At 46.3% G+C, this 24548-nt stretch overlaps 1 protein-coding gene across 2 annotated transcripts in view; it reads left to right on the top strand.

Annotated features, from left to right (window-relative positions):
* The window catches only part of gpsm1b (G protein signaling modulator 1b), a 306395-nt gene that overhangs the window by 89305 nt on the left and 192542 nt on the right, over window positions 1-24548 (top strand). For both annotated transcript variants that reach the window (XM_085965373.1, XM_085965372.1), the window contains 2 exons: window positions 12651-12872; window positions 15849-15984. In XM_085965373.1, coding sequence (XP_085821499.1) covers window positions 12651-12872; window positions 15849-15984 — 358 coding nt within the window. The remainder of the gene's footprint in view (window positions 1-12650; window positions 12873-15848; window positions 15985-24548) is intronic.

Here is a 24548-nt window from a genome sequence, read left to right as displayed (position 1 = left end):
TGCTCCACCATTGGCGGCCATGCCTTCAGTCGGCTAGGCCCTAAGCTCTGGAATTGCATCCCTAAACCTCTCCTCCTGTGTCAGCTGTGGCTCAGTGGGTAACACACTTGCCTCTGAGTCAGAAGGTTGTGGGTTCAAGTCCCACTCCAGGGACTTGAACACAAAGCTAGGCTGACACTCCAGTGCAGTGCTGAGGGCGTGCTGCACTGTCGGAGGTGCCATCTTTCAGATGAGACGTTAAACCGAGGCCCCGTCTGCTCTCTTAGGTGGATGTAAAAATCCCATGGCACTATTTTGAAGAAGTGCAGGGGTGTCCTGGCCAATATTTATCCCTCAACCAACATAACAAAAACAGATTATCTGGTCATTTATCACATTGCTGTTTGTGGGAGCTTGCTGTGCGCAAATTGGCTGCTGTGTTTCCTACATTACAACAGTGACTCCACTTCCAAAGTACTTCATTGGCTGTAAAGCGCTTTGAGACGTCCGGTGGTCGTGAAAAGCGCTATAGAAATGCAAGTCTTTCTTTCCCCTTTTAAGGTGCTCCTTAAAACCTACCTCTTTGTCCAAGTTTTTAGTCACCTGTCCTAATATCTGTGGTTTGGTGTCAAATTTTGTTTGCTAATCACTCCTGTGAAGCCCCTTGGGATGTTTTGGTGCATTAAAGGCGCTATATAAATGCAAGTTGTACCTGTCGTCTTGTTATGCTTGTTATGTTATTACTGCTTCAGTCAAGCTGTTGTGTTTATGCTGGTTATTCTCAGTAGTGCAGTTGTTTCCTTCAAAACCTGAAGTGTCACTGCCCATGTAAAGTCACGTACACCCTGCTGATGTACTTGTCAAGGCCAGGCATGTTGGTGCTGCAAAGTAGAATACTGTTCCAAAAGCAAACTACTGCGGATGCTGGAAATCTGACATACAAACGGAAAATGCTGGAAATACTCAGCGGGTCAGGCAGCCTCCGTGGAGAGAGAGAGAGAAACAGAGTTAACGTTTCTGGTCGATGACCCTTCGTCAGAACTGGAAAAAGTTTGAGATGTAGCAGGTTTTTAAGCAAGTGTAGGGGCAGGGAAAGGGGGGAGGGGAGAAAAGAACAAAACGGAAGGTCTGTGATAGGGTGGAAGGCAGGAGAGATTAAGAGACATTAAGAGATGGTGCGAGGCAAAAGGAGATGGTAATGGGACAAGTAAAGAAACAAAAGATGGGTCTAGACTTTACTTGTCCCATTACCACCCATCTCCTGTTGCCTTGCACCATTTTACCTTTTATCATTTAATCTCTCCTCCCTTCCACCCTATCACAGACCTTCCCTTTTGTTCTTTCCTCCCCTCCCCCCTTTCACTGCTCCTGCACTTGCTTAAAAACCTGTTTTATCTCCAGCTTTTTTCAGTTCTGACGAAGGATCTTCGACCTGAAACATTAACTCAGAATACTTTTCCACTTTGGACACCAAATATAAGCGCCAGATGTGGGCCGGGGACAGTTGCTAAGCGACGCTTCCGCTCTTCTGTCTTGTCTGCTCCCTATCTCTGTAACCTCCCCCATCCCTACAACCCTCCGAGATCTCTGCGCTCCTCCAATTCTGACCTCTTGTCGATCCCCGATTTCCTTCGCTCCACCATTGGCGGCCGTGCCTTCAGCCGCCTGGGCCCTTACCTCTGAAATTCCCTCCCTAAACCTCTCCGTCTCTCCAACTCTCTCTCCTCCTTTTAAAACCTACCTCTTTGACCAAGCTTTTGGTCACCTGTCCTAGTATCTCCTTATGTGGCTCAGTGTCAAATTCTGTCTGATAATCGCTCCTGTGAAGCGCCTGGGGACGTATTAGTACATTAAAGGCGCTATATATAAATATAAGTTGTATGCAAGACCAGAGAGTTAACCGTTGTGACATCTTTACTGCAGGTTTCCCTGCAATCTGCGACCGAGATTACAGTGGAATTACGTTTCTCTTGTGCCAGACAATGACGCCTATCTCTTTGTGAATGACTGGGCAATAATTAATTCAGGTAGTGCTGGCAAAACTGTGAAGCACAAGAGGCAGTGGCAAACAGCTTGTGTTTGTTGGTCAAACACTTTAACTTGAGTAACTGTTCCTGTTGTCCAAGATGATGATTGGTCTTTCTAAATGATTATTTTTCTCAATATTATAGTGTTGTGTTTTTCCACTGTTTGCATTTTGGGAGGTCGTGTGACGGGGGGGGGGATAATCGATTTTTTGTGATGCGGTGACGTGGCACCTGAAGCTGTATTGAATTGTAGATATTTGGCAGCAGGTTATTTCTGACAAAGGTTTGCAGGAGTAGAGAAGGCCAAGAGGAGATTTGATAGAGGTGTTTAAAATCATGAAGGGTTTCGATAGCGAAACTGTTTCCAACGGCTGAAGGGTCGATGACCAGAGGGCACAGATTTAAGGTGATTGGCAAAAGAACCAGAGGCGACATGAGGGAAAACGTTTTTACACAACGAGTGGTTAGGATTTGGAATGCGCTGCCTGATAGGACGGTGGATACAGATTCAATAGTAGCCTTCAAAAGAGAATTGGATAAATACTTGAAGGAGAAAAAGTTGCAGGGATATGGGGAAAGAGCGGGGCAGTGGGACTAACTGGATTGCTCTTCGAAAGAGCCGGCGCAGACTCGATGGGCCGAATGGACGCCTCCTGTGCTGTACTATTTTGTGTGTGTGTGTGTATGTGTGTGTGTATTCTGGAATTCTGTAAATTAAAAATACAGGCTGAGTGGAGACTCTGTTTGCAAATTTAGTTTCTCATTACAGTGAGCATGGTCTGGTCACCAGCAACAGTGCGGATTCAAAAGGAATCATTGTTCCGATCTCTCCATTTAGGTGAATCAGACGGCAGAAAATCAATGTTGTCTGACTCTCCCCTTCTCTTGGTTCTTAACGCAGCCTAGGATATTTCTGTCAACCTCGACGTCCGGAGTCATTTAAAAAAAAATCTAACCTCCGCTGGATCTGCAGGTACCCGAGTTCTTTGGTAAGTAACCCTGCGTCTGCAGGGTTGCTATGGCAACACACGATGGTTGTGTGGTATGTTTGCATGACGTTGGGAAGCGAGCCCTGAAGGGGTTTTTATTTCGCGTGAGGTTCTCAATCCAGTGGTATCTACAAAGAACAGCTTAAACTGCACGAACACAATAGCGGGCCTGTGCATTTAGACGGGGGTTCGATGTTTCTGTGAGTAAATCACTTTTCGCACTGATCATGGTGTCATTCGCAACGGCTTTGGTAATCAGTTTTGAAGGAAAAATAATATAGAACGACGTGTGAGTGTGTGTATATAAAAACAAGGTTGCATCTAATGGTCAGGGAACCCAGGGTAGTTCGTTTGTTTTATTCAGAACTCTCCTCTTTTCAACGGCATTAAACATTACCTCAGTCTTGAATTGCAGCAACAGATCCCCCTGTCTGATGTTTGTTTACTAATTTCCACCTCCCTCCCCCCACACACTTTTTTCTCTCCCTCTTTTGTGAATGATTTTTAAAAAAATCAGCTTTATGCTTCATTTGCAGAATGTTTTAACTGACTTGAGATTGCCTTTTGTCTTTCACTTTTTGTGTTTTCCCTCTCTAGTATTCACACTCTTAATTTAAAGTCCCTTCATTTGAATTGTCTAATGTGTGGCAGAGCCACCAAGGGACTCTTATATCGATGTACATAATTATCTGTAACAGAATGAATCTGTACCTGTATTCGTTTTACTACATGTAAATAGCGCAGTCTCTAGAGGGTTAAGACCAAACGCGATGACGTCACCACGTGGGTCACGTGACATTCCCAACGGCGGGAAACGTGATGACATCATGACGTCAGAGGGAGGGGCTCTCTCTCTCAGTCCTCGTGGAGCCAGCATTGAGCATAGACCTGTTTGTTAGTTCTCCTGCGTTTGATTGTTACTTCTGCAAAACAGTATTAAACTTCGTTTGGTTAGCAGACTGACTCGATCTCAGTCTTTTGATTAGGAATCTGACAATTCCTACAAATGCATGATTTTTTTTCCACAGTGCCGAATTCTGACTTTGCTCTTGTTATCTGCATTTTTTTTAAGGAATAGTTACTGAGCTATAGGTGGTGGGAGTTAGAAGAGATGGGTTTGAGAAGATTTTCACAGGTGGAGGCACGGAGGGTTTTGGGGCAAGAGTTCCAGAGAAAGAGAAGAATTTGCATTTATATAGCGGCATTCACCACCTCAGGATGTCCCACAAAGCTTCACCGGCAATGAAGTACTCTTGAAATGTAGTCACAGTTGTAACAGAAGGAAACGCAACAGCCAAAATGCACAACGCAAGATCCCACAAACATCAATGAGCTAAATGACCAGATAAACTGTTTTTGTGATGTTGGTTGAGGGAGAAGTGTTGACCAGGACACCGAGGGGAGCTGAATGCTCTGCTACTAGTGGTGGGCCAAAGGACAAGGAGAAGCCCCAAGTGCTGAGTCTGCTGATAGTACCCACAGTCATTTCTAGGCGAGTAAGTCATCACTTAAAATCTTAATTTGTTCAGTACAACACTTTGCACTTGTTATTTGCATTTTTAATTTGATTTTTGCTTTTCACGCCAGAAACACAATTTGAATTTATCAGGGGTAGATCGTATCGCGCCCAAGTTGCAGTTGTTGTGTGAACACAAGACCATAAGAAATCAGAGCAGGAATAGGCCACTTGGCCCCTCGAGCCTGCTCCGCCATTCGATAAGATCACGGCAGATCTTGGGCTCAGAGCCACTTCCCTGCCCGCTAGATGGTAGATGTGAAATTCAGCAAGCTATTGCACCGTGTGGGGGGCACATTACAGCTGAGCCCTATTCGTTTGAAATTGGGTTTTTATGGAGTCCAGAACAAGGGGGCCATAACCTTAAAATTAGAGCTAGGCTGTTCAGGGGTGATGTCAGGAAGCACTTCTTCACACAAAGGGTAATGACAGTCAGGTCAGTGGAAAATGATAAAACTGAAAGTAATAGATTTTTTGTTAGAAAAGAGTTATGGAGCCAGGGCGAGTAGATAGAGCTGAGATACAGATCAGCCGTGATCTGATTGAACAGCGGAACAGGCTCGAGGGCCTGAAAGGCCTCCTCCTGTTCCTATGATCCTAACTGGTCATTTCTCACATTGCTGTATGTAGGTTCTTGCTGTGGGCAGTGCGCTGCTGCCAATGTTCCCTTAAAAAAAATTTTTTTTGGGTGCGCGGCCCCTTTAAGGGGCTACGCACAGCCCTTTCCCCATTCCAAATAACGCGTGTGTGGTTTCTCCTGTTTAAAGCGGGGAATTATAGACCGGTAAGCCTGACATCGGTAGTGGGGAAAATGCTGGAGTCTATTATAAAAGATGTAATAGCAGAGCACTTGGAAAGCAGTGACAGGATCGGACAAAGTCAACATGGATTTACAAAAGGTAAATCATGCTTGACTAATCTACTGGAGTTTTTTGAGGATGTAACTGGTAAAATAGATAAGGGAGAACCAGTGGATGTGGTGTATTTGGACTTTCAGAAGGCTTTCGATAAGGTCCCACATAAGAGATTATCGTGCAAAATTAAGGCACATGGGATTGGGGGCAAGGTATTGACTTGGATAGAGAACTGGTTGGTGGACAGAAAGCAAAGAGTTGGAATAAACGGGTCGTTTTCCGAGTGGCAGGCAGTGACTAGTGGGGTACCGCAAGGATCGGTCCTAGGACCCCAGCTGTTCACAATATATATTAATGATCTGGACGAGGGAATTGGATGTAATATCTCCAAATTTGCAGACGACACCAAGCTGGGTGGGAGGGTAAGCTGTGAGGAGGATGTCGTGAAACTCCAGTACGATTTGGACAGGTTGGGTGATTGGGCAGAAACATGACAAATGCACTATAATGTGGATAAATGTGAGGTTATCCACTTTGGTGGCAAAAACAGGAAGGCAGATTATTATTTGAATGGCAATAGATTGGGAGAAGGGGAAGTGCAAAGAGACCTGGGTGTTATTGTGCACCAGTCGCTGAAGGTAAGCATGCAGGTGCAGCAGGTGGTTAAGAAGGCAAATGGTATGTTGGCCTTCGTAGCAAGAGGGTTCGAGTACAGGAACAAAGATGTCTTGCTACAGTTGTACAGGGCCTTGGTGAGACCGCACCTTGAGTATTGTGTGCAGTTTTGGTCACCTTACCTGAGGAAGGACGTTCTTGCCATGGAGGGAGTGCAGCGAAGATTCACCAGGCTGATACCTGGGATGGCAGGAATGACATATGAGGAGAGATTGTGTCGATTGGGCTTATACTCACTGGAGTTTAGAAGATTGAGAGGGGATCTCATCGAAACCTATAAAATTCTGTCAGGTCTGGACAGACTAGATGCAGGAAGGATGTTTATGATGGCCGGGGAGTCCAGAACCAGGGGTCATAGTCTAAGGATAAGGGGGTAAGCCATTTAGGACTGAAATGAGGAGGAACTTCTTCACCCAGAGAGTGGTGAACCTGTGGAATTCTCTGCCACAGAGGGCAGTGGAGGCCAGTTCATTAAATATATTCAAGAAGGAGTTGGATATATTTCTTAAGGCTAAAGGGATCAAGGGATATGGGGAGAAGGCAGGGACAGGGTACTGAATTTGGATGATCAGCCATGATCTCATTGAATGGCGGAGCAGGCTCGAAGGGCCGAATGGCCTACTCCTGCTCCTATCTTCTATGTTTCTATGTAAAAGCTGGTGAGCCGGCTGCGCGGGAGCTGCAGAGTGCTGTGTGGCCACGCGGCTTCAAGGAAACATTGGCTGCTGCCAACTAAAAACAGTAGCCACACTAAGCAGCAATTCATCAGCTGCGCAGCGCACTGGGACATCCCGCTATATCAATGCAAGTTCGCTCTTCAAGGAATGGAGATGGAGGGGCAAGCCAGTGAATGAAGCAACCTGTTTCGGGCGGGTTGGCAATTCATGTTTTCCCCCACACATGGCAGGTAAGAGGTATTTGAAATACAGGGTTTGCTTTCAACTTTTTTTATTTAACCGTGGGAGGGTTTTCGTTTTGGCTTGCAGCCTTAAATTGTCAGGTTTATTTAAGACCTCCAACCAGCCCATAGATCAGAGCTGTGTGTGCCGTGGATATTAAAAAAAATATAGTAACAACTGAAGCAGCCCGAGGAAACGACCACTTTGCAGCACTCTGCGTCGAGAATGTGCAGACTCTCAAAGCCACGAACTGGAAGCTCTGCTGTGGTCTTCCTCCTTCTCTTCTGCTGCTTTTTCACCCATTATTTCAAATGAGAAGGTTATGATACAGAGGCCTGTGGCATTTTGGTGCAGAGCCTTGGCTGTTAAAGGCTAGAGGGGTTGGGTTGGGTTGGAGGGGTTGGGTTGGGTTGGATGTGGCCGAGGTGGGGTGGGGGTGAATTTGGATGGTGGTGGGGTTGGGTTAGGCTGCTGGGGTTCTGCTCAGCCTGGTACGAAACCTTTAGGGACAGTCGATTTGGTTATTTGCCACGCTTCAGTTTGAACCCCTCTTGCAGGGTAGGTGGAGCTTTTGACAGCACTTTGGGCTACCAGAAGATACCTCATTTTGTATGAATAGTATTTACTTCCAAGCTGCCATTAGCTTGCAAGACATCAATCTAATGGAGAATACCAGTGAATCATTTAATCTTGCTGTGAGAAATAAAAGTTTGGTGCAACAATTCCGCGCCCCCCCCCCCCGGCAATGTTCTTCCAGGTCATGTAGTCTGTTTTTAGGGTATAAACCCCATCATTCTGTAGGTACATGTTATATAGCGTGATCAATCAGCACCGAAACCAGGGGCGTGCAGATAGCTGTAACTAAGAATGAACAGCTTTATTTCAGTGGACCTGGGATCCTCCTTTTCAACTTGCTGTTCAAATGTCCGTTTGTTAATCTGAGACAGTGACACTTCAAATACTCTTCTTTGATGTCGGCGGGCTAGTGGCAATTGTGTCAAGTGGCAATGTTATTGGGGGGGGAAAAAAACGATCTAACTCTCATGTTGGGCCTGTTTCATAATGACTCTTGGCGTTTGCAATGTGCAGTTCAGAAACGATTGCTGACGTTCCTGGGATTTGTTACGTGTCACTTCGCTTTGGCCACCCGGTACGGAGAGGGGAGGGGTGGCCAGGGCGGTTGGGCGCCAGTCGTGGCTCTGCTACTGGGCCTAGTGAGGAGAGCCATTCGCAGGTCGAGGATGGATCAGGTGGTCTTTTCCTGCCCGTCAGTTCCGTATGTTCGTGACCAGGAATGACCTGGCTCCTCCAAAATACGGACCATCGGCCTTCGTTTAAAGAACAACCGCAGTGAAAGGGCAATAATATCCTAACGGTCGGGTCGAAGTAACTTCAGAGGGAAATTGTGGTGGAGTCCAAAACTAGGGGCCATCAATAGAAGATAGTCACCAATCAATGCAATAGGGAGTTCTGGAGAAACTCCTTTAACCAGAGACTGGTTAGAATGTGGAGCTCACTACCACATGGAGGAGTTGAGGCAAATAGCATAAAATGCCTTTAAGGGGAAGCTAGATAAGTACATGAGGGGGAGAAAGGAATAGAAGGATATGTTGATATGGCGAGATGAAGAGGGTGGGAGGAGGCCTGAGTGGAGCATAAACTCCGGCATGGACTGAATTTCCTGTGTCTGTGCTGTCAATTCCATGTCCTAAAATGTACATTACTCATTTATCAATGTAACATCTACCTGGTTTTACTCGAGGCTGTTTCCAGGGATTGTCCTCTTGTGCTAAGTCATACACAAGCGATGGTTCAGCAGTCAAGTTGACCGATTTTACACTGGTTTAACGTGCTGGTCCGGTTGCGTTTTATGCTGACGTGACACTTGTAACAGGGGGCGTAGACACGCCTGTCAACACAGTTGTACTCACTGATACAGCAGGGACACAGCCTTCAGGCGAAGGCTGTAAAACGATCACTTTGCTGCTCTATTAGGTGGAGGGGAACCAGCTGCTGTACTCGCTGTTCAATCATTTATATTGCAGTTGTACAGGGCCTTGGAGAGACCACACCTTTAGTATTGTGTACAGTTTTGGTCGCCTTATCTGAGGAAGGATGTTCTTGCCATGGAGAGAGTGCAGCGAAGATTCACCAGACTGATACCTGGGATGGCAGGAATGACGTATGAGGAGAGATTGGGTCAATTAAGCTTATATTCGCTAGAGTTTAGAAGAATGAGAGGGGATCTCATTGAAACTTATAAAATTCTGACAGGACTAGACAGACTAGATGCAGGAAGGATGTTCCCGATGGCGGGGGAGTCCAGAACCAGGGGTCACAGTCTAAGGATAAGGGGTAAGCCATTTAGGACTGAAATGAGGAGGAATTTCTTCACCCAGAGAGTGGTGAACCTGTGGAATTCTCTACCACAGAAGGCAGTTGAGGCCAATTCATTAAATATATTCAAGAAGGAGTTAGATATATTTCTTAAGGCTAAAGGGATCAAGGGATAGGGGGAGAAAGCAGGGACAGGGTACTGAATTTGGATGATCAGCCATGATCACATTGAATGGCGTAGCAGGCTCGAGGGGCCGAATGGCCTACTCCTGCTCCTATCTTCTATGTATCTATCATGAAAATGGCAGCGTTTGTCGGCCAGTTCCTAAAAACTAATCGGTTAGAATTTGATTTGATTTTGCCCCCCCCTCTCCGCTATCTCCACTGGTGCACTGTTGGATCATAATCACATGGCACAAACTGGGCACTGCGCTTGTCTGGCTTCAGGAATACTTTAGGAGATGGAGTTTCCGCTCAGTTGCACTGGTTTTTTTCGTCGCAATTCGCCTGAAATCGATGTAACCAGCCCAAAAGATCGTGGAATTTTAAGTGCAAATTACGTCCGGCGCAAATTGAGTTTCCGCGATCTTTTGAACTAGTTTTTTTTTTTTAAATCAGCATACTGGAAGCCGGCCCCACTACGCCCCCAGATCGAATTAATCACCATCGCCAGTTTCTGTTAATTGCACTCATTTGCGGGCCTTTGAGGAGGCTCTTAAAAAAAAATTAAGCTGGTTGTTTTGGGCGCAAGGACAGTAATAGGCATGTTTTAAAAGCTTTGGAATATATATCAATTTACTAAGAAACTGACCACTGCACACCAATATAACTAGCGAATGTTTCTGTATAGGTTTTTAAAAAAAAAGTCATTTTCAGTCATTTAAAATCGAGTTACTCACAAGTGGTGGACTAGACACTGTGATTTAAAATGCTTATTTTTTTGTGGTAAAACTATTTTCGGCTGTATTGAGCAAACTCCACCCAGTTACCACTCTTAAATATATCGAGCAATATTTTTTAAAACCATGTTTTAATTGCGTTCTGAAACGCTGCCTGATTGCGCTGGCTCACGGCAGAGTTTGCGTTTGGCGGTATGCAAATGAGCATGAGCGGAAACTTGAGGGGGGGAAACACTTCTCAAAACTACGCGGTTTGCGCCCGGATCGCCGATTTGCGCCCAAAGTGTAAACTCAACCCCAATATGTCTGGAAATCCCCAAACTATCGGTAATGTTCCAATTAGAATCAGACCAGCCAACCGACTGACTGAATTTGAACTTGGCCTCGTGCCAGTCGGTCTCTGTAAAGGAAGGATTGAAAGGCCCATTTGGAGTAGAGCATATAAATTCAGCAGAAGTAAAGATTCACCTCTGGTCTCCTCTGAACGTGTTTGCTGTTGGCATGACAACTAAAATGAAAGAAAGCGTACAATTCGTACACTGCACCTTGCCTTGCCATGAATTTGCCTGGCACTGTCGGAGTATTGGCACTGTCGGAGTATTGTACCTGTCCTGTGCACACTGAGGCATTGGGCAACATTTGGACTTTGGAGATTTCTGTGTGAAGTAAATGAGCAGGCCCAACATGACTCTTTTTTCTGATGTAACTGTATTGAAGTGGAGACCTGTATCAGTGAAGTTTCACCATTTTAAAATCCTGTCCAAATAGCACTTTTTTTTAGGGTATAGCAGCTTTACAAACCAGAGTGTACGGTACCCTCACCATAACATGGGCATTGTCAGCCGTGGCTCAGTGGGCAGCACTCTCTCTCGCCTCTGAGTCAGAAGGTTGTGGGTTCAAGTCCCACTCCAGCAACTCGAGCACATAAAGCTAGACTAACACTCCCAGTGCAGTGCTGAGGGAGCGCTGCACTGTTGGAGGTGCTGTCTTTCGGATGAGACGTTAAACCGAGGCCCCGTCTGCTCTCTCAGGTGGACGTAAAAGATCCCACGGCCACTGTTTCGAAGAAGAGCAGGTGAGTTCTCCCCGGTGTCCTGGCCAATATTTATCCCTCAACCAACATCACTAAAACAGATTATCTGGTCATTATCAGCTTGCTGTGCAGAAATTGGCTGCCGCGTTTCCAACATTACAACAGTGACTACACTTCAAAAAGCACTTCATTGGCTGTAAAGCGCTTTTGAGACGTCTGGTGGTCGTGAAAGGCGCTATATAAATGCAAGTCTTTCTTCTTGCTTTCCCCCCCAACTTTCTCTTGTCTCTTTATTGCTGGCTCACGCTGGACACCAGCAGCCCTCTGGTACCCTGACCAAATGGTCATTGTTGGTGTGCGCGCCCAGACAGTGATTGCAGGACGGCTATTCAACTAATTAAGGCATCCCAACAGGTCTGATTCTATCCTCAACCTGGATCCAGACACTTGTATTTATTTGCTGGTGAATAGCAGTGAAAAGCCCAAATGATTTTCTGCCCTGACCTCCACTCCCACCCCCCCGCCCCTCCAAACCACCATTATCTCCAGCCAAACGGTGCTGAGGCCAATTGTAGTGCCCCCCAGCTGAGATTTACTGTCTCTGTAAAGTTCGGTCACGGATCTTGAATTCTGGTTACAAGTCCAGTAAATAAGATTGTTAATGTGAAAATAAAAGTTTGTGAAATGGTTATGGATGCTGTTGCAAATGTTTAATGCAGAGCTGTCGACAGCTTGTTTAAAGTTGTAATAGTCATGATAAAAGTTTTTGACTGAAGTCAGCTAATTAAAGTTAAGATTAAAATATTTCTGGCTGTTCTCTTAGTGTAGCTCTCGAATTCTCCCCCTAAACCGCTCCGCCTCACTCAACTTTTAAGACGCTCCTTAAAACCTACCTCTTTGGCTAAGTTTTTAGTCACCTGTCCTACTACTTCCTAATGTGGCTCGGTGTCGAGTTTTGTCTGACTATGCTCCTGTGAAGTGCCTCGGGATGTTTAGCACGTTAAAAGCGCTGTAGAAATGCAAGACCTTGTTGTACGATAATAATAATGGTGCGAGTCAGGACACGGGCAGCAGAGTTTTGGATGAGTTTGGGTTTACGGAGCGTGGAAGATGGGCGGCCGGCCAGGAGTGCGTTGGAACAGTCAAGTCTAGAGGCACGGAATGAGGGTTTCAGCAGCAGATGAGCTGTGACAGGCAATGTTACGGAGGTGGAAGTACGCAATCTTGGTGGGCAGAAGCGCTTCTCGGGTGGGGGGGTGTGGGGGTGAGGAGTCACATAGGACACCAAGGTTGCGAGCGGTCTGGTTCAGCCTCAGATGGTTGCCAGGGAGAGGGATGGAGGGATTATTACAGCATGCAACCAAGAATAACAAACGTCGATGATGTGCGAAGATTGCGTTTATAACGTGCGCATGTTATTTTTTTTTTAAAATAATGAACAGGATGGAGGCATCGTGCCTGGAGCTCGCCCTCGAAGGGGAACGGCTGTGCAAAGCTGGAGATTTCAAGGCTGGGGTGGCGTTCTTCGAAGCGGCCGTACAGGTTGGGACAGAGGACCTGAAGACTTTGAGCGCCATCTACAGTCAGCTGGGCAATGCCTACTTTTACCTGAAGGAGTATTCCAAGGCCCTGGAATACCACAAGCACGACCTAACCCTGGCCAGGTGAGTTCGGCGAAAGGTTAAAACTCAAAAAAAGCGTTAAAAAATGATTTGCCGCCCGACTCGCAGAGCCCGCAAGGCTGCTTGGACTCCCGAAGTTAGGGTTGAGGGAAAAATAAGCCAGGAGCGTTACCCCGTACCTAATGCGTGCTGTTAGCAGACTTGTGTACAAGCTGAGCAGACAGTTTCTGCCGTGGGCGCAGTGAACCTGTTTTATAGATTCTCGTGTTTGCTACTCTTTTTTGGAAAATGTATTCCATCGACAGCACAAATATCCTTGGCCCTGAAGAACACACAATCTGCTGCTTTAGCAATTACAGGGAACACTTTTTTATCCGGCACCGGCGTGGTGCCAGTTAACCAAAAAGTCCGGATTACAGAGAGGTATACTTACCAAGGTACGAGAGCCCCATACACGGCCACAGGTGCAGGAGCCCTGGTTACACGGCACTTGTGCAGGAACCCCGGTTACACGGCCACAGATCCAGGAACCCCGGTTACACGGCCACTAATATATAGTAAAACTTACCTGAACCTACTCCTGAATTTTGCCGGTTAAGACTGACAGGTACACTGAAACCTGTATAAACAGACGCTCCCAAAAAAAATGGACACATATCTGGAGACCCAAATAACCTGCATGGTAAAATGTGCAAGAGGCACTCTGGAAACCACGAGCGCTCGCAGATTACGGGCTGCGGACAGCCTTCAACGCACCCGGGTACCTTTTGCAACTGAAAGCACGGGACATGGCCGGCTGCAAAGGAGGAGATTGCGGGGGCTCTAACACATATATTCAGGACCTCTCTGGCCACAGGGGATGTGCCAGAGGACTGGAGAACCGCTAATGTAGTACCATTATTCAAGAAGGGTAGTAGGGAAAAACCGGGGAACTACAGGCCAGTGAGCCTAACATCAGTGGTAGGAAAATTACTGGAAAAAATCCTGAGGGACAAAATTTGTCTCCACTTGGAGAGGCAAGGATTAATCAGGGATAGTCAACATGGCTTTGTCAAGGGAAGATCATGTCTGACTAATTTGATTGAATTTTTTGAGGGGGTGACTAGGTGTGTGGATGAGGGTAACGCAGTGGATGTGGTATACATGGATTTCAGTAAGGCCTTCGATAAAGTCCCGCACAGGAGACTGGTCAAGAAGGTAAGAGCCCATGGAATCCAGGGTGCCTTGGCACATTGGATACAAAACTGGCTTAGTGGCAGAAGGCAGAGGGTGATGGTCGAAGGTTGTTTTTGTGACTGGAAACCTGTGGCCAGTGGGGTACCACAGGGATCGGTGCTGGGTCCCTTGCTGTTTGTGGTCTACATTAATGACTTGGATATGAATGTAAAGGGTATGATCAGTAAATTCGCGGATGATACTAAAATTGGTAGGGTGGTAAATAGCGAGGAGGGTAGCCTCAGTCTGCAGAACGATATAGATGGGTTGGTCAGATGGGCGGAACAGTGGCAAATGGAATTTAACCCGGAAAAGTGCGAGGTGATGCACTTTGGGGGGTCTAACAAGGCAAGGGAATACACAATGAAGGGAAAGACCCTAGGCAAGACGGAGGGTCAGAGGGATCTGGGTGTGCAGGTACACAGATCCCTGAAGGCGGCGGAACAGGTGGATAAGGTGGTAAAAAAGGCATATGGGATACTTGCCTTCATTAGCCGAGGCATAGAATATAAGAGCAAGGAGGTTATGATGGAGCTGTATAAAACACTGGTTAGGCCACAGCTGGAATACTGTGTGCAGTTCTGGTCGCCACACTACAGGAAAGATGTGATCGCGTTAGAGAGGGTGCAGAGGAGGTTCACCAGGATGTTACCAGGGCTGGAGCGCTTCAGCTATGAAGAGAGACTGGGCAGATTGGGTTTGTTTTCCTTGGAGCAGAGGAGGCTGAGGGGGGACATGATTGAGGTGTACAAAATTGTGAGGGGCATAGATAGGATGGATGCTGAGGAGCTTTTCCCCTTAGTAGAGGGGTCAATAACTAGGGGGCATAGATTCAAGGTAAAGGGCGGGAGGTTTAGAGGGGATTTGAGAAAGAACTTTTTCACCCAGAGGGTGGTTGGAGTCTGGAACTCACTGCCTGAAAGGGTTGTGGAGGCAGAAACCCTCACAACATTTAAGAAGCATTTGGATGAGCATTTGAAATGCCATAGCATACAAGGCTACGGGCCAAATGCTGGAATATGGGATTAGATTAGACAGGGCTTGATGGCCGGCATGGACACGATGGGCCGAAGGGCCTCTATCCGTGCTGTATTACTCTATGACTCTATGACTCTAAGCTGGGGTTGTTCTCCTTGGAGCAGAGAAGGTTGAGAGGAGATTTGATGGAGGTGTTTAAAATCATGAAGGGTTTCGATGGAGGAAATAAAGAGAAACAGCTTCCGATGGCTGAAGGGTCGATAACCAGAGGGCACAGATTTAAGGTGATTGGCAAAAGAATGCGAGGTGACATGAGGAAAAACTTTTTTACGCAACGAGTGGTTAGGATTTGGAATGCGCTGCCCGATAGGGTGATGGATACAGAGTCAATTGTAGCCTTCAAAAGGGAATTGGATAAATACTTGAAGGAGAACTCCCCATTCTACTGATAGTTTTTACACGGGGGAGTGGGACTAGCTGAGGCGCTCTTACAGAGAGCCGGCATGGGCTCAACGGGCCGAATGGCCTCCTTCTGTGCTGAAACCATTCCATGATGCATACAATAACCATTTTGCAAAAAAAAAAAGAGCTTAAGGTGTCCATAATTTACAGATTTCACTATTAGAGTCAAGGGAAGCTTTGGAGGAATACCTTGTGCTGCCATTTCGCAGCACCTTGTCTCATGACTCTGACCCACTGGACCTCTGGGTGGTCGATCTTTACACTGTGTAAATAAATGGTGTCTTACTTGGGGAAAAATTCAATACAGACGTTTAAGTTCCGATAACAAAGCAATCAGGAATTGATTTCTCTCTTTTTCAAAAGGACCATCGGGGATCGGATTGGTGAAGCAAAAGCCAGTGGCAACCTCGGAAATACATTGAAGGTACTTGGCAGCTTTGACGAAGCAATTGCTTGCTGTCAAAGGCATTTGGACATCTCGAGAGAACAGAAGGATAAGGTAATCTTGATTTCTAACTCGAGCACGCAAGGCTTTGATTTTTCTTTTAAAAATTGACTTGCATCTTGTCAATGGTTGATTTGTGTGCAGACCGACTTAATGACCTAGAGAATCATTGATAAATAAATGGTTAAGTGTTTAATGCAGTGTTGGGTCACGGACGCCACCAATCCCGATGTTACAATCCTCATTAGCAAAAGGCAGTCTGTAGTGGCCATGTCACTTCCCATTACAACAACGTTGCATCACTGCTCCTGTATTACTGGCCTTTCCAGAATGACAACTACATTTAAACTCTAGCTACTGTTTCCACCCCTCCGCCTACCCCCTTTCCCCCTCACCACCTCCACCTCCACCTCCCCCTCCCTGGCTAACCCAACCCATCACTGCCAGGTCCCTGACTGCCTTCAGAAGGCAATTCATGGTGGCCCTCATTGCCTTTTCAGTATGTGCTCATCACATGAAACGAAATCTGCTCAACAATATGATTACCGTCGGAAACAGGAGCTGGCCATTCAGCCCCTCGAGCCTGTTCCACCATTCAATTAGATCGTGGCTGATCTGTGTCTTAACTCCCTCTACCCACCTTGGTTCCGTAACCCTTAACACCTTTGCCTAACAAAAAATCTATCGATCCCAGCTTTTTAATTTTCAATTGGCTCAGCAACCACAGCTTTTTGGGGTTCCAGATTGCCACTGCCCATTGTGTGAAGAAGTGCTTCCTGACACCACCCCTGAACGGTCTAGCTCTTGACTTCAAGGTTATGTCTGTGGTGTATGTAACCGTTCCACCTTTAAGAGAACTATTTTAAGAGATGCACTACTTTATCTTGGCTGCTGTATACTGTAATACCGGTGGTGACCACACCGGTATATAGGCGCTGTGTAATGATTTATTGGGCAGTTCAGCCTGACCTCCGACTAGTAAAGACCTGTTGAATTTATTCTTGTGGTCTGTGTGCAGTGATTCTTATTAACAATAACTAGAACACACAGACTTAACAGTGGCGACGATGACGATCTTACCCTGCGGCAGAGATATATCCAAGGCAGTTTAACGGGCGTCGAGAAGAGGCATCCGCCCTCATCATCCTGCTGAGAAAAGACTCGGGTCTGAAGAGCAAGGAAGAATCCTGACACGAAGCCTTCCATCAGCAACAGGCAGTGATCATCCCTTCTATCACGGTGGTGGGTAAGCCGATCAGCGACGAGCAGCAAGTCGGCCACGTTGGCTGTGAAGTAGGGGAGGGAAAAACGGAGGATATAAGGGCGGAGAACTTGACCACGGCCGGGGAAAAGAGCCGGACAGAAGTCGGGGCCAGAGGCGCTGAGACTGGGGCAGCGTAAGGCATGGGAGCCGCGGTGAATGCAAACGCAGCCGGTGTAAAAGACCGGGCTGCAAGCGGGCTGGGAGACGCAACAGCGTCGAGAGAGAGCTCGACCGCGACCAGGAAAAAAGGCCGGGCAGCTACCGAGGCCGCGAGGCGCGGGATAAATTTTTTTTAAAAACGCGGAGAACTCAGCCGCAGCCAGGGGAAAGGACCGGACTGCAAGAGGGGCTGGGAGGCACAATTTGAGAACCGCTGGGGAGGGTGAACGCAGCAATACGGCAATCGCCATTACAGCCAGCGGGGGAGAAAGGCAAACGCGGGAAGCCGCCATTTTCGTAGGCGGGGGAAGAAGACAAGCGCGGGAAACCGCCATTTTGAAAAAAAAAAAATTCTTTTTGTTTCTCAAGAAGATTGCGAGGATGCCTAAGCGTGGTAACATCAACGATTTCGATCCCGATGTTGAAGATTGGGCCACGTATGTAGAACGCATAGAGATTTATTGTAAGGCAAATAAAATATCCGATGAAGATAAAGCACTAACCTTACTAAACTCAATGGGTGCGAAGACATACGGGCTATTGAAGCATCTTCTATCACCAGCTAAACCGGCGGATCAGGCTTTCGCTAATATTGTTGCTGTCCTGAGAAATCATTTGAACCCCACACCGCTGATGTTAGCGGAACGATTTAAATTTTATGCGAGAACGCAACTGAAAGAGGAAAGCAACGCGGAGTATTTAATTGAACTGCGTAAGCTAGCGAAATACTGTCAGTTTGGGGAAAGACTGACAGAGGCACTGAGAGACAAATTCGTGTGTGGATTGTCGAAAGAAGGAACACAAAAGCGGCTGCTTGAAGAGAATGATCTTACACTTGATAAGGCTGTCACTATTGCAGCATCGCACGAAGCCGCAGCGAGAGGCACTGCGGAAATGCAGCTGAAGGCAGCGGTACTCAGCGTAGATCAAATGGCTTTGGGTACAGCAAAATGTTATCGTTGTGGAAAGACAACACACGATCAGAACCAATGCTGGTTTAAAAATCAGGAATGTAGAAAATGTGGCAAGCTTGGTCACATAGCTAAAGTATGCCGGTCAGGAAAGAAGACCAGCAACAAAAAGTCACCGCAGGAAAAGTGCAGAAAGGTACATAAGGTGGCTGAGAAGAGTTCGGATGAACAGAATTCGGATTCAGACTCCAACAGCAAGGAACTGGGTAGTCTGAGAATTCACAATGTGAGTAAGGAAGCTGACCTACAAACTATCTGGGTCACACTTCAGATAGCAGGAGTCCAAGTGAAGATGGAATTGGACACCGGATCGGCGTTGACGGTCATGAATAAGCAAGATTACAAAAGGTTATTCACACATATTCCCCTACGGGATACGGAGATAGTATTGCAGACATACACGGGGCAAAGAGTATACCCCATCGGAAAGATAAAAGTCAAGGTGGTACACAAGGGCAAAGAACACCAAGGAATGGACTTATATGTACTACCTGAGGGAGCTCCACCACTTCTGGGACGGGAGTGGATCAGGAAAATAAATATGGACTGGCACTCCCTAAAAGCAATAACGGTAGATTCCGGAAAAAATGATGTCAAACCTGAACGATTGTCCAGAATATTGGATGAGGTTAAAGAGGTGTTCCAACAGGGACTGGGAACACAGAGGAATTACGGCAAAAATCAAGATTGCAGAACATGCAAACCCAAAATTTTTCAAAGCCAGACCGGTACCTTATGCGATACGACCTGCTGTGGAAGCTGAGCTGGAAGGGCTAGAACGTTCAGGAGCACTGTCTAAGGTGGACTGGAGTGAGTGGGCCACGCCCATTGTTCCCGTCATGAAGCGTTCATCAAGTAACAAGCCAGGGGAACCGGGGAAGGTCCGCATCTGTGGAGACTTCAAGATCACGGTTAATCCGGTGCTTCACACGGTGCAATATCCGCTTCCGCGGATTGAGGATATCTTTGCTTCATTGTCTGGCGGGAAACACTTTACCAAGATAGACCTGGCGCAAGCGTACTTACAGATGGAAGTTGAGGAAGAGTCGCGCCAGTATCTCACAATCAACACGCACAGAGGCTTGTATCGATATAATAGACTGGTTTTTGGAGTGGCTTCGGCTCCAGCAATTTGGCAGAGGGCCATGGAGCAGGTATTACAGGGAATTCCAAGCACTCAATGTTACTCGGACGATATCCTGATTACAGGAGATGACGATGAGGAACACCTTGCAAATTTGAAACTGGTGCTCACCAGATTGAAGGAATATGGACTTCGAGTTAATCGCCAGAAATGTGAGTTCTTTCAGAAACGGATCTCGTACTGTGGTCATGTCATTGACCAGGAGGGGCTGCACAAGTCACCTGACAAGATCGAAGCTGTTGTGAAGGCTCCCGCTCCGGAAAATGTATCCCAGTTGAGGTCGTTCCTAGGGTTGATTAACTATTACCATAAGTTTCTGCCAAATCTATCCACGGTGCTGCACCCGCTGAACGCTCTTTTGCAGAAAGAAGTACCATGGAAGTGGAGCGAGGACTGTAAGAAGGCCTTTCGCAAAAGCAAGGCATTGATCACCTCAGAGGAAGTGTTGGCTCACTTCAACCCAACGCTACCTATTCGTTTAGCTTGTGATGCTTCTCCTTATGGTATTGGAGCAGTACTCTCACACAAGTTGCCAAATGGCTTGGAAAGGCCAGTCGCATTTGCATCCAGATCATTGACCTCCGCTGAGCGCAACTATGCTCAGATAGATAGGGAGGCTCTCAGCCTTGTGTGGGGAGTAAAGAAGTTTACACTGCTGACAGACCACCAGCCGTTGGTATCCATTTTTAACCCGAAGAAGGGTGTTTCGGTGATGACAGCACAGAGGCTCCAGAGATGGTCCCTTTTCCTAGGGGCACATCAATATCAGATAGAATTCAAAGGTACAAAGCAGCATGGTAATGCTGATGGGCTGTCGCGCCTGCCACTACCTACTGAGGAGGAGGCACCGACGGTTGACCCGGTGGAGTTATTTCACTCGACCATCATCGAATGTTTACCTGTCACCAATGCAAATATTGAAAGGGAGACTAGGAATGACCCGACACTGTCCCGGGTCTACGAATTGACAGTAAAGGGATGGCCAGCCCATGGTGATCCACTGTTACCGGCATTCTCAGCAAGACGAGAACAGCTGTCCATCTGTCAGGGAACATTGATGTATGGAACAAGGGTGATTATCCCTCCTAAGTTAAGAGAGAGAGTTCTAAAAGAACTACATGAAGGTCATCTGGGGGGAGTCAAGATGAAAAACCTTGCTAGGGCTTATGTGTGGTGGCCGGGTATCGACCGACAGATAGAGGATCTGACGAAAAGCTGCTCAGGGTGCCAAAAAGTCCAAAATGCACCTCCAATTGCACTGCTGCATCCATGGGAATGGCCTTCAACCCCATGGCTTCCATGTTTTTAATTGCGGTGGACGCACATTCTAAATGGCCAGAAGTGATTAAAATGACTACCACTACCTCGGAGAAGACGATCGCGGTGCTAAGAACGATATTTGCAAGAAATGGATTGCCAGAGCAAATATGTTCAGACAACAGACCACAGTTCGTGTCAGAGGAATTCCAGAAATTCCTGAAGAAGAATGGGGTGAAACATTATACCTCTGCCCCATATCATCCAGCTACGAATGGGCTGGCCGAGAGGTTTGTACAGACGTTCAAAAAGGCAATAAAGGCCATGAGCGAAGATCAGATTCCACTGCAACACAAGGTGGACAATTTCCTACTGGCATATCGAAACGCCACCCATGCAACAACAAACCAAAGTCCTGCCATGATGTTCTATAACAGGAGGTTGCGGTCCAGGTTGGACTTGTTAAAACCAAATGTGCGGAGGGAAGTCGAAAACAAACCGTTCCAGCATATCAATAACAAGCCCACTCGGAGTTTTGAAATAGGACAACCGGTTAGCCAGGGACTATAAAAACGAGAAATGGCAATCTGGAACAATTCGGGCCAGACAAGGACCCCTGATGTACACGGTAGATGTTGGTGAAAATGTAATGCGACGTCATGCTGACCAACTGGTGGGATCGAGAACAAGGGTCGAGCCCATGGTTACGACAGAGACAACCGTGGAGGAAGTTAGTGAACCTGAAGCATCTACCTCAGAAGTGAATATACCTGATGATGATGTCCTATCCATAGGGGATCAACTAGATGAGTCACCCCAGCAACGAGAACCAGAGACCCCTGAAAGGCGTTATCCGTCTCGGATCAGGAGGCCTCCTCAGAGACTGAATCTGTGAACTGTTTTTACATGAAGTTGTGTATATATGTTATTATGTTATGTTTAATGGGGAATATATACTGTTAAGCTAAAAAGGGAGGATTGTGGTGTATGTAACCGTTCCACCTTTAAGAGAACTATTTTAAGAGATGCACTACTTTATCTTGGCTGCTGTATACTGTAATACCGGTGGTGACCACACCGGTATACAAGTGCTGTGTAATGATTTATTGGGCAGTTCAGCCCTGACCTTCGACTAGTAAAGACCTGTTGAATTTACTCTTGTGGTCTGTGTGCAGTGATTCTTATTAACAATAACTAGAACACACAGACTTAACAATGTCCTCCTTTGTTAACATGTATTGCACTTTGCAAACACTTCACAATTATTTACAATAACAACTAGTATTAATATAGCGCCTTTAACGTAGTAAAACATCACATCAAATTTGGCACAGAACCACATAAGGAGATAATTAGGGCAGTTGACCAAAAGCTTGGTCAAAGAGGTAGGCTTTGAGGTAGGTTTTAAGAAGCATCAAAAAGGAGGATGGAGAGGTTTAGGGTCCATGTAGCTAATGGACCAGGCACCAATATCTCGGAGGGTTGTGGGGCTGGAAGAGATTAGAGAGGGACGAGGCTATATTTATTTGAAAGAAATGCAGTTTGGTGATCATGTGGGGCAGCTGAATGGTCTCTAGTCCAGATAAGTGAGTGCAGTCCTTCTGGGGGAGAATAGGATTTCTGAAACTGCAGTTGACAAAGCACATTCATTGGAATCACACCTTGGAATTAGCTGGCTGAACAAGGAGCAGCAATAGGATGGGGACCGGATGGGACAGTGGCCTAGTAAACGAGGAAAATATACACGAGAAAACTTCAGCTTGGGACACTCGATAAGGTTTTGAACTTTGAAATAGTTCATAACCATAAGGAATCTGTGTACTTGTCACAGAAGTAATGAAAGAACTTGCATTTCTGTAGCGCCTTTCATGACCTCGGGGCTTTACAGCCAAGAAAGTGCTTTGGAAGTGTTGTCGCTGTTGTAATGTAGGGAAATGTGGCAGCCAACTTCTGCACAACAAGCTCCCACAAGCAACAGTGAAATAAGTGACCAGAAAAATCTGTTTTGGCGATATTAGTTGAGTGATAAATATTGGCCAGGACACCAGGGAACACTGGTCCTTGAATTGTGCTGTAGGAACTTCTAAGCCCACCTGAGAGAGCAGATGAGGTCTCGGTTTAACATCTCATCCAAAAGATGACACTTCCGACAGTGCAGCACTCCCACAGCACTGCACTGAAGTGTTGGCCTAGATTATGAGCTCAAATCTCTGGAGTGGGACTTGAACCCACAACCTTCTGACTCCAAGGCGAGAGTGCTACCCACTGAACCACAGCTGACTCCTTAAGAGCTTAAAATGTTGAAAACATTTGTAGGGTTGGAAATATGTTTGTGTTCCTTGTAATTGAATTGACTTTATTGAACAACGATGGTAAAACTGTAATAAGAGTCTCCAGTTTTAACAGCTGGAAGTCTTCAATTTCTCACATTAAATATCTTTGTAGCGCGCTCTGGATAATCTTGGTTTTTTTAAGTAACTGCAGTGTTGGATATGCTATGTGCTGTGCTCCCCGTGAATTGATGGCAACATGAATACATGAATGTGTTTAACACAGTGCATGCAACTGGTAGCTGAACCATTGTAGTGTGCTGAGGATCTGTCCCTGATCTGTGCTGAGTTAAGGGGTCTCTGGGAACAGGGTCAACACTATTGTCAGCCCACACTTTTCAGTTTAGAAGGATTAGGGAATATTCTGCTCTGGGAGGAGGACGTGGAGTTCCGATATATAGTGTTGTACAATGCACAATATAAATCTAAAGCAACTTTTTATCTGTTTGCAAATGCCTGTAAACTGCATCAAGAATTTTTTTTTAAAAAGCACTCAAGCAGGTACCCAGCTCTTTGTTAAATGCAGAGTGGAATTTTTACAGTGCGTTACTTTGAAAAATCAGCATCAACAGTGAAATTCCCATCCATATACTTGAGGTCATCCAAAACTCAGCTGCCCGTGTCCTAACTCGCACCAAGTCCCGTTCACCCATCGCCCCTGTGCTCGCTGACCTACATTGGCTCCCAGTTAAGCAGCACCTCGATTTTTACAAAATTCACATCCTTGTTTTCAAATCCCTCCAAGGCCCCTCCCTATCTGTGCAACCTCCTCCAGCCCTACAACCCTCTGAGATATCTGCGCTCCTCCAATTTGGCCTCTTCAGCATCTCTGATTATAATCGCTCAACCATTGGCGGTCGTGCCTTCAACTGCCTAGACCCTCAGCTCTGGAATTCCCTCCCTAAATCTTTCTGCCTCGCCACCTCTCTTTCCTCCTTTAAGACACTCCTTAAAACCTACCTCTTTGACCAAGCTTTTGGTCACCTGCCCTAATTTCTCCTTATGTGGCTCAGTGTCAAATTTCTTTTGATAATCGCTCCTGTGAGGCGCCTTGGAAGATTCAACCATGTTAAAGGTGCTATATAAATACAAATTGTTGTTGGTATTGTGATTCCACCATACTAAATAGAATAGCATTTTAAGGTATATTGTAGAAACAAATGGATAAACATAATAAAATTGGCACTGAATTAAAATCCAATCACAATGTGTGCTCCAGCTTAACAGCCATTTTAACTTGCTCGCCAATTTGTTTCTTAAACACAAAGCGTTTTCTCCACTCGCAATCTAAAGTGTAAGAGTCAGCTGAAGAGTGGAGTGAAACTTTTCGCTAAGTCGCTGGATCAGAACTTTTTAAGGAGGCACGGCTGCTAAAAATTTCTAAACGTTGATCTACGCCTTTTGGATTCTTGCATTCCAAATGGAAACTCTCCTCACCGCCCACGGTCTCAGCTATTTCCTGAAGTCCACAGCCTTTTGAAGGTTGGCGTGAC

The sequence above is a fragment of the Somniosus microcephalus genome, chromosome 23 (genome assembly GCF_052327205.1).
Source record: "Somniosus microcephalus isolate GS21.2 chromosome 23, FLI_Smic_1.0, whole genome shotgun sequence".
NCBI lineage: Eukaryota > Metazoa > Chordata > Chondrichthyes > Squaliformes > Somniosidae > Somniosus > Somniosus microcephalus.
The sequence above is the reverse complement of the archived record's forward strand: the minus strand, read 5'-3'. Positions and strand labels throughout refer to the sequence as shown.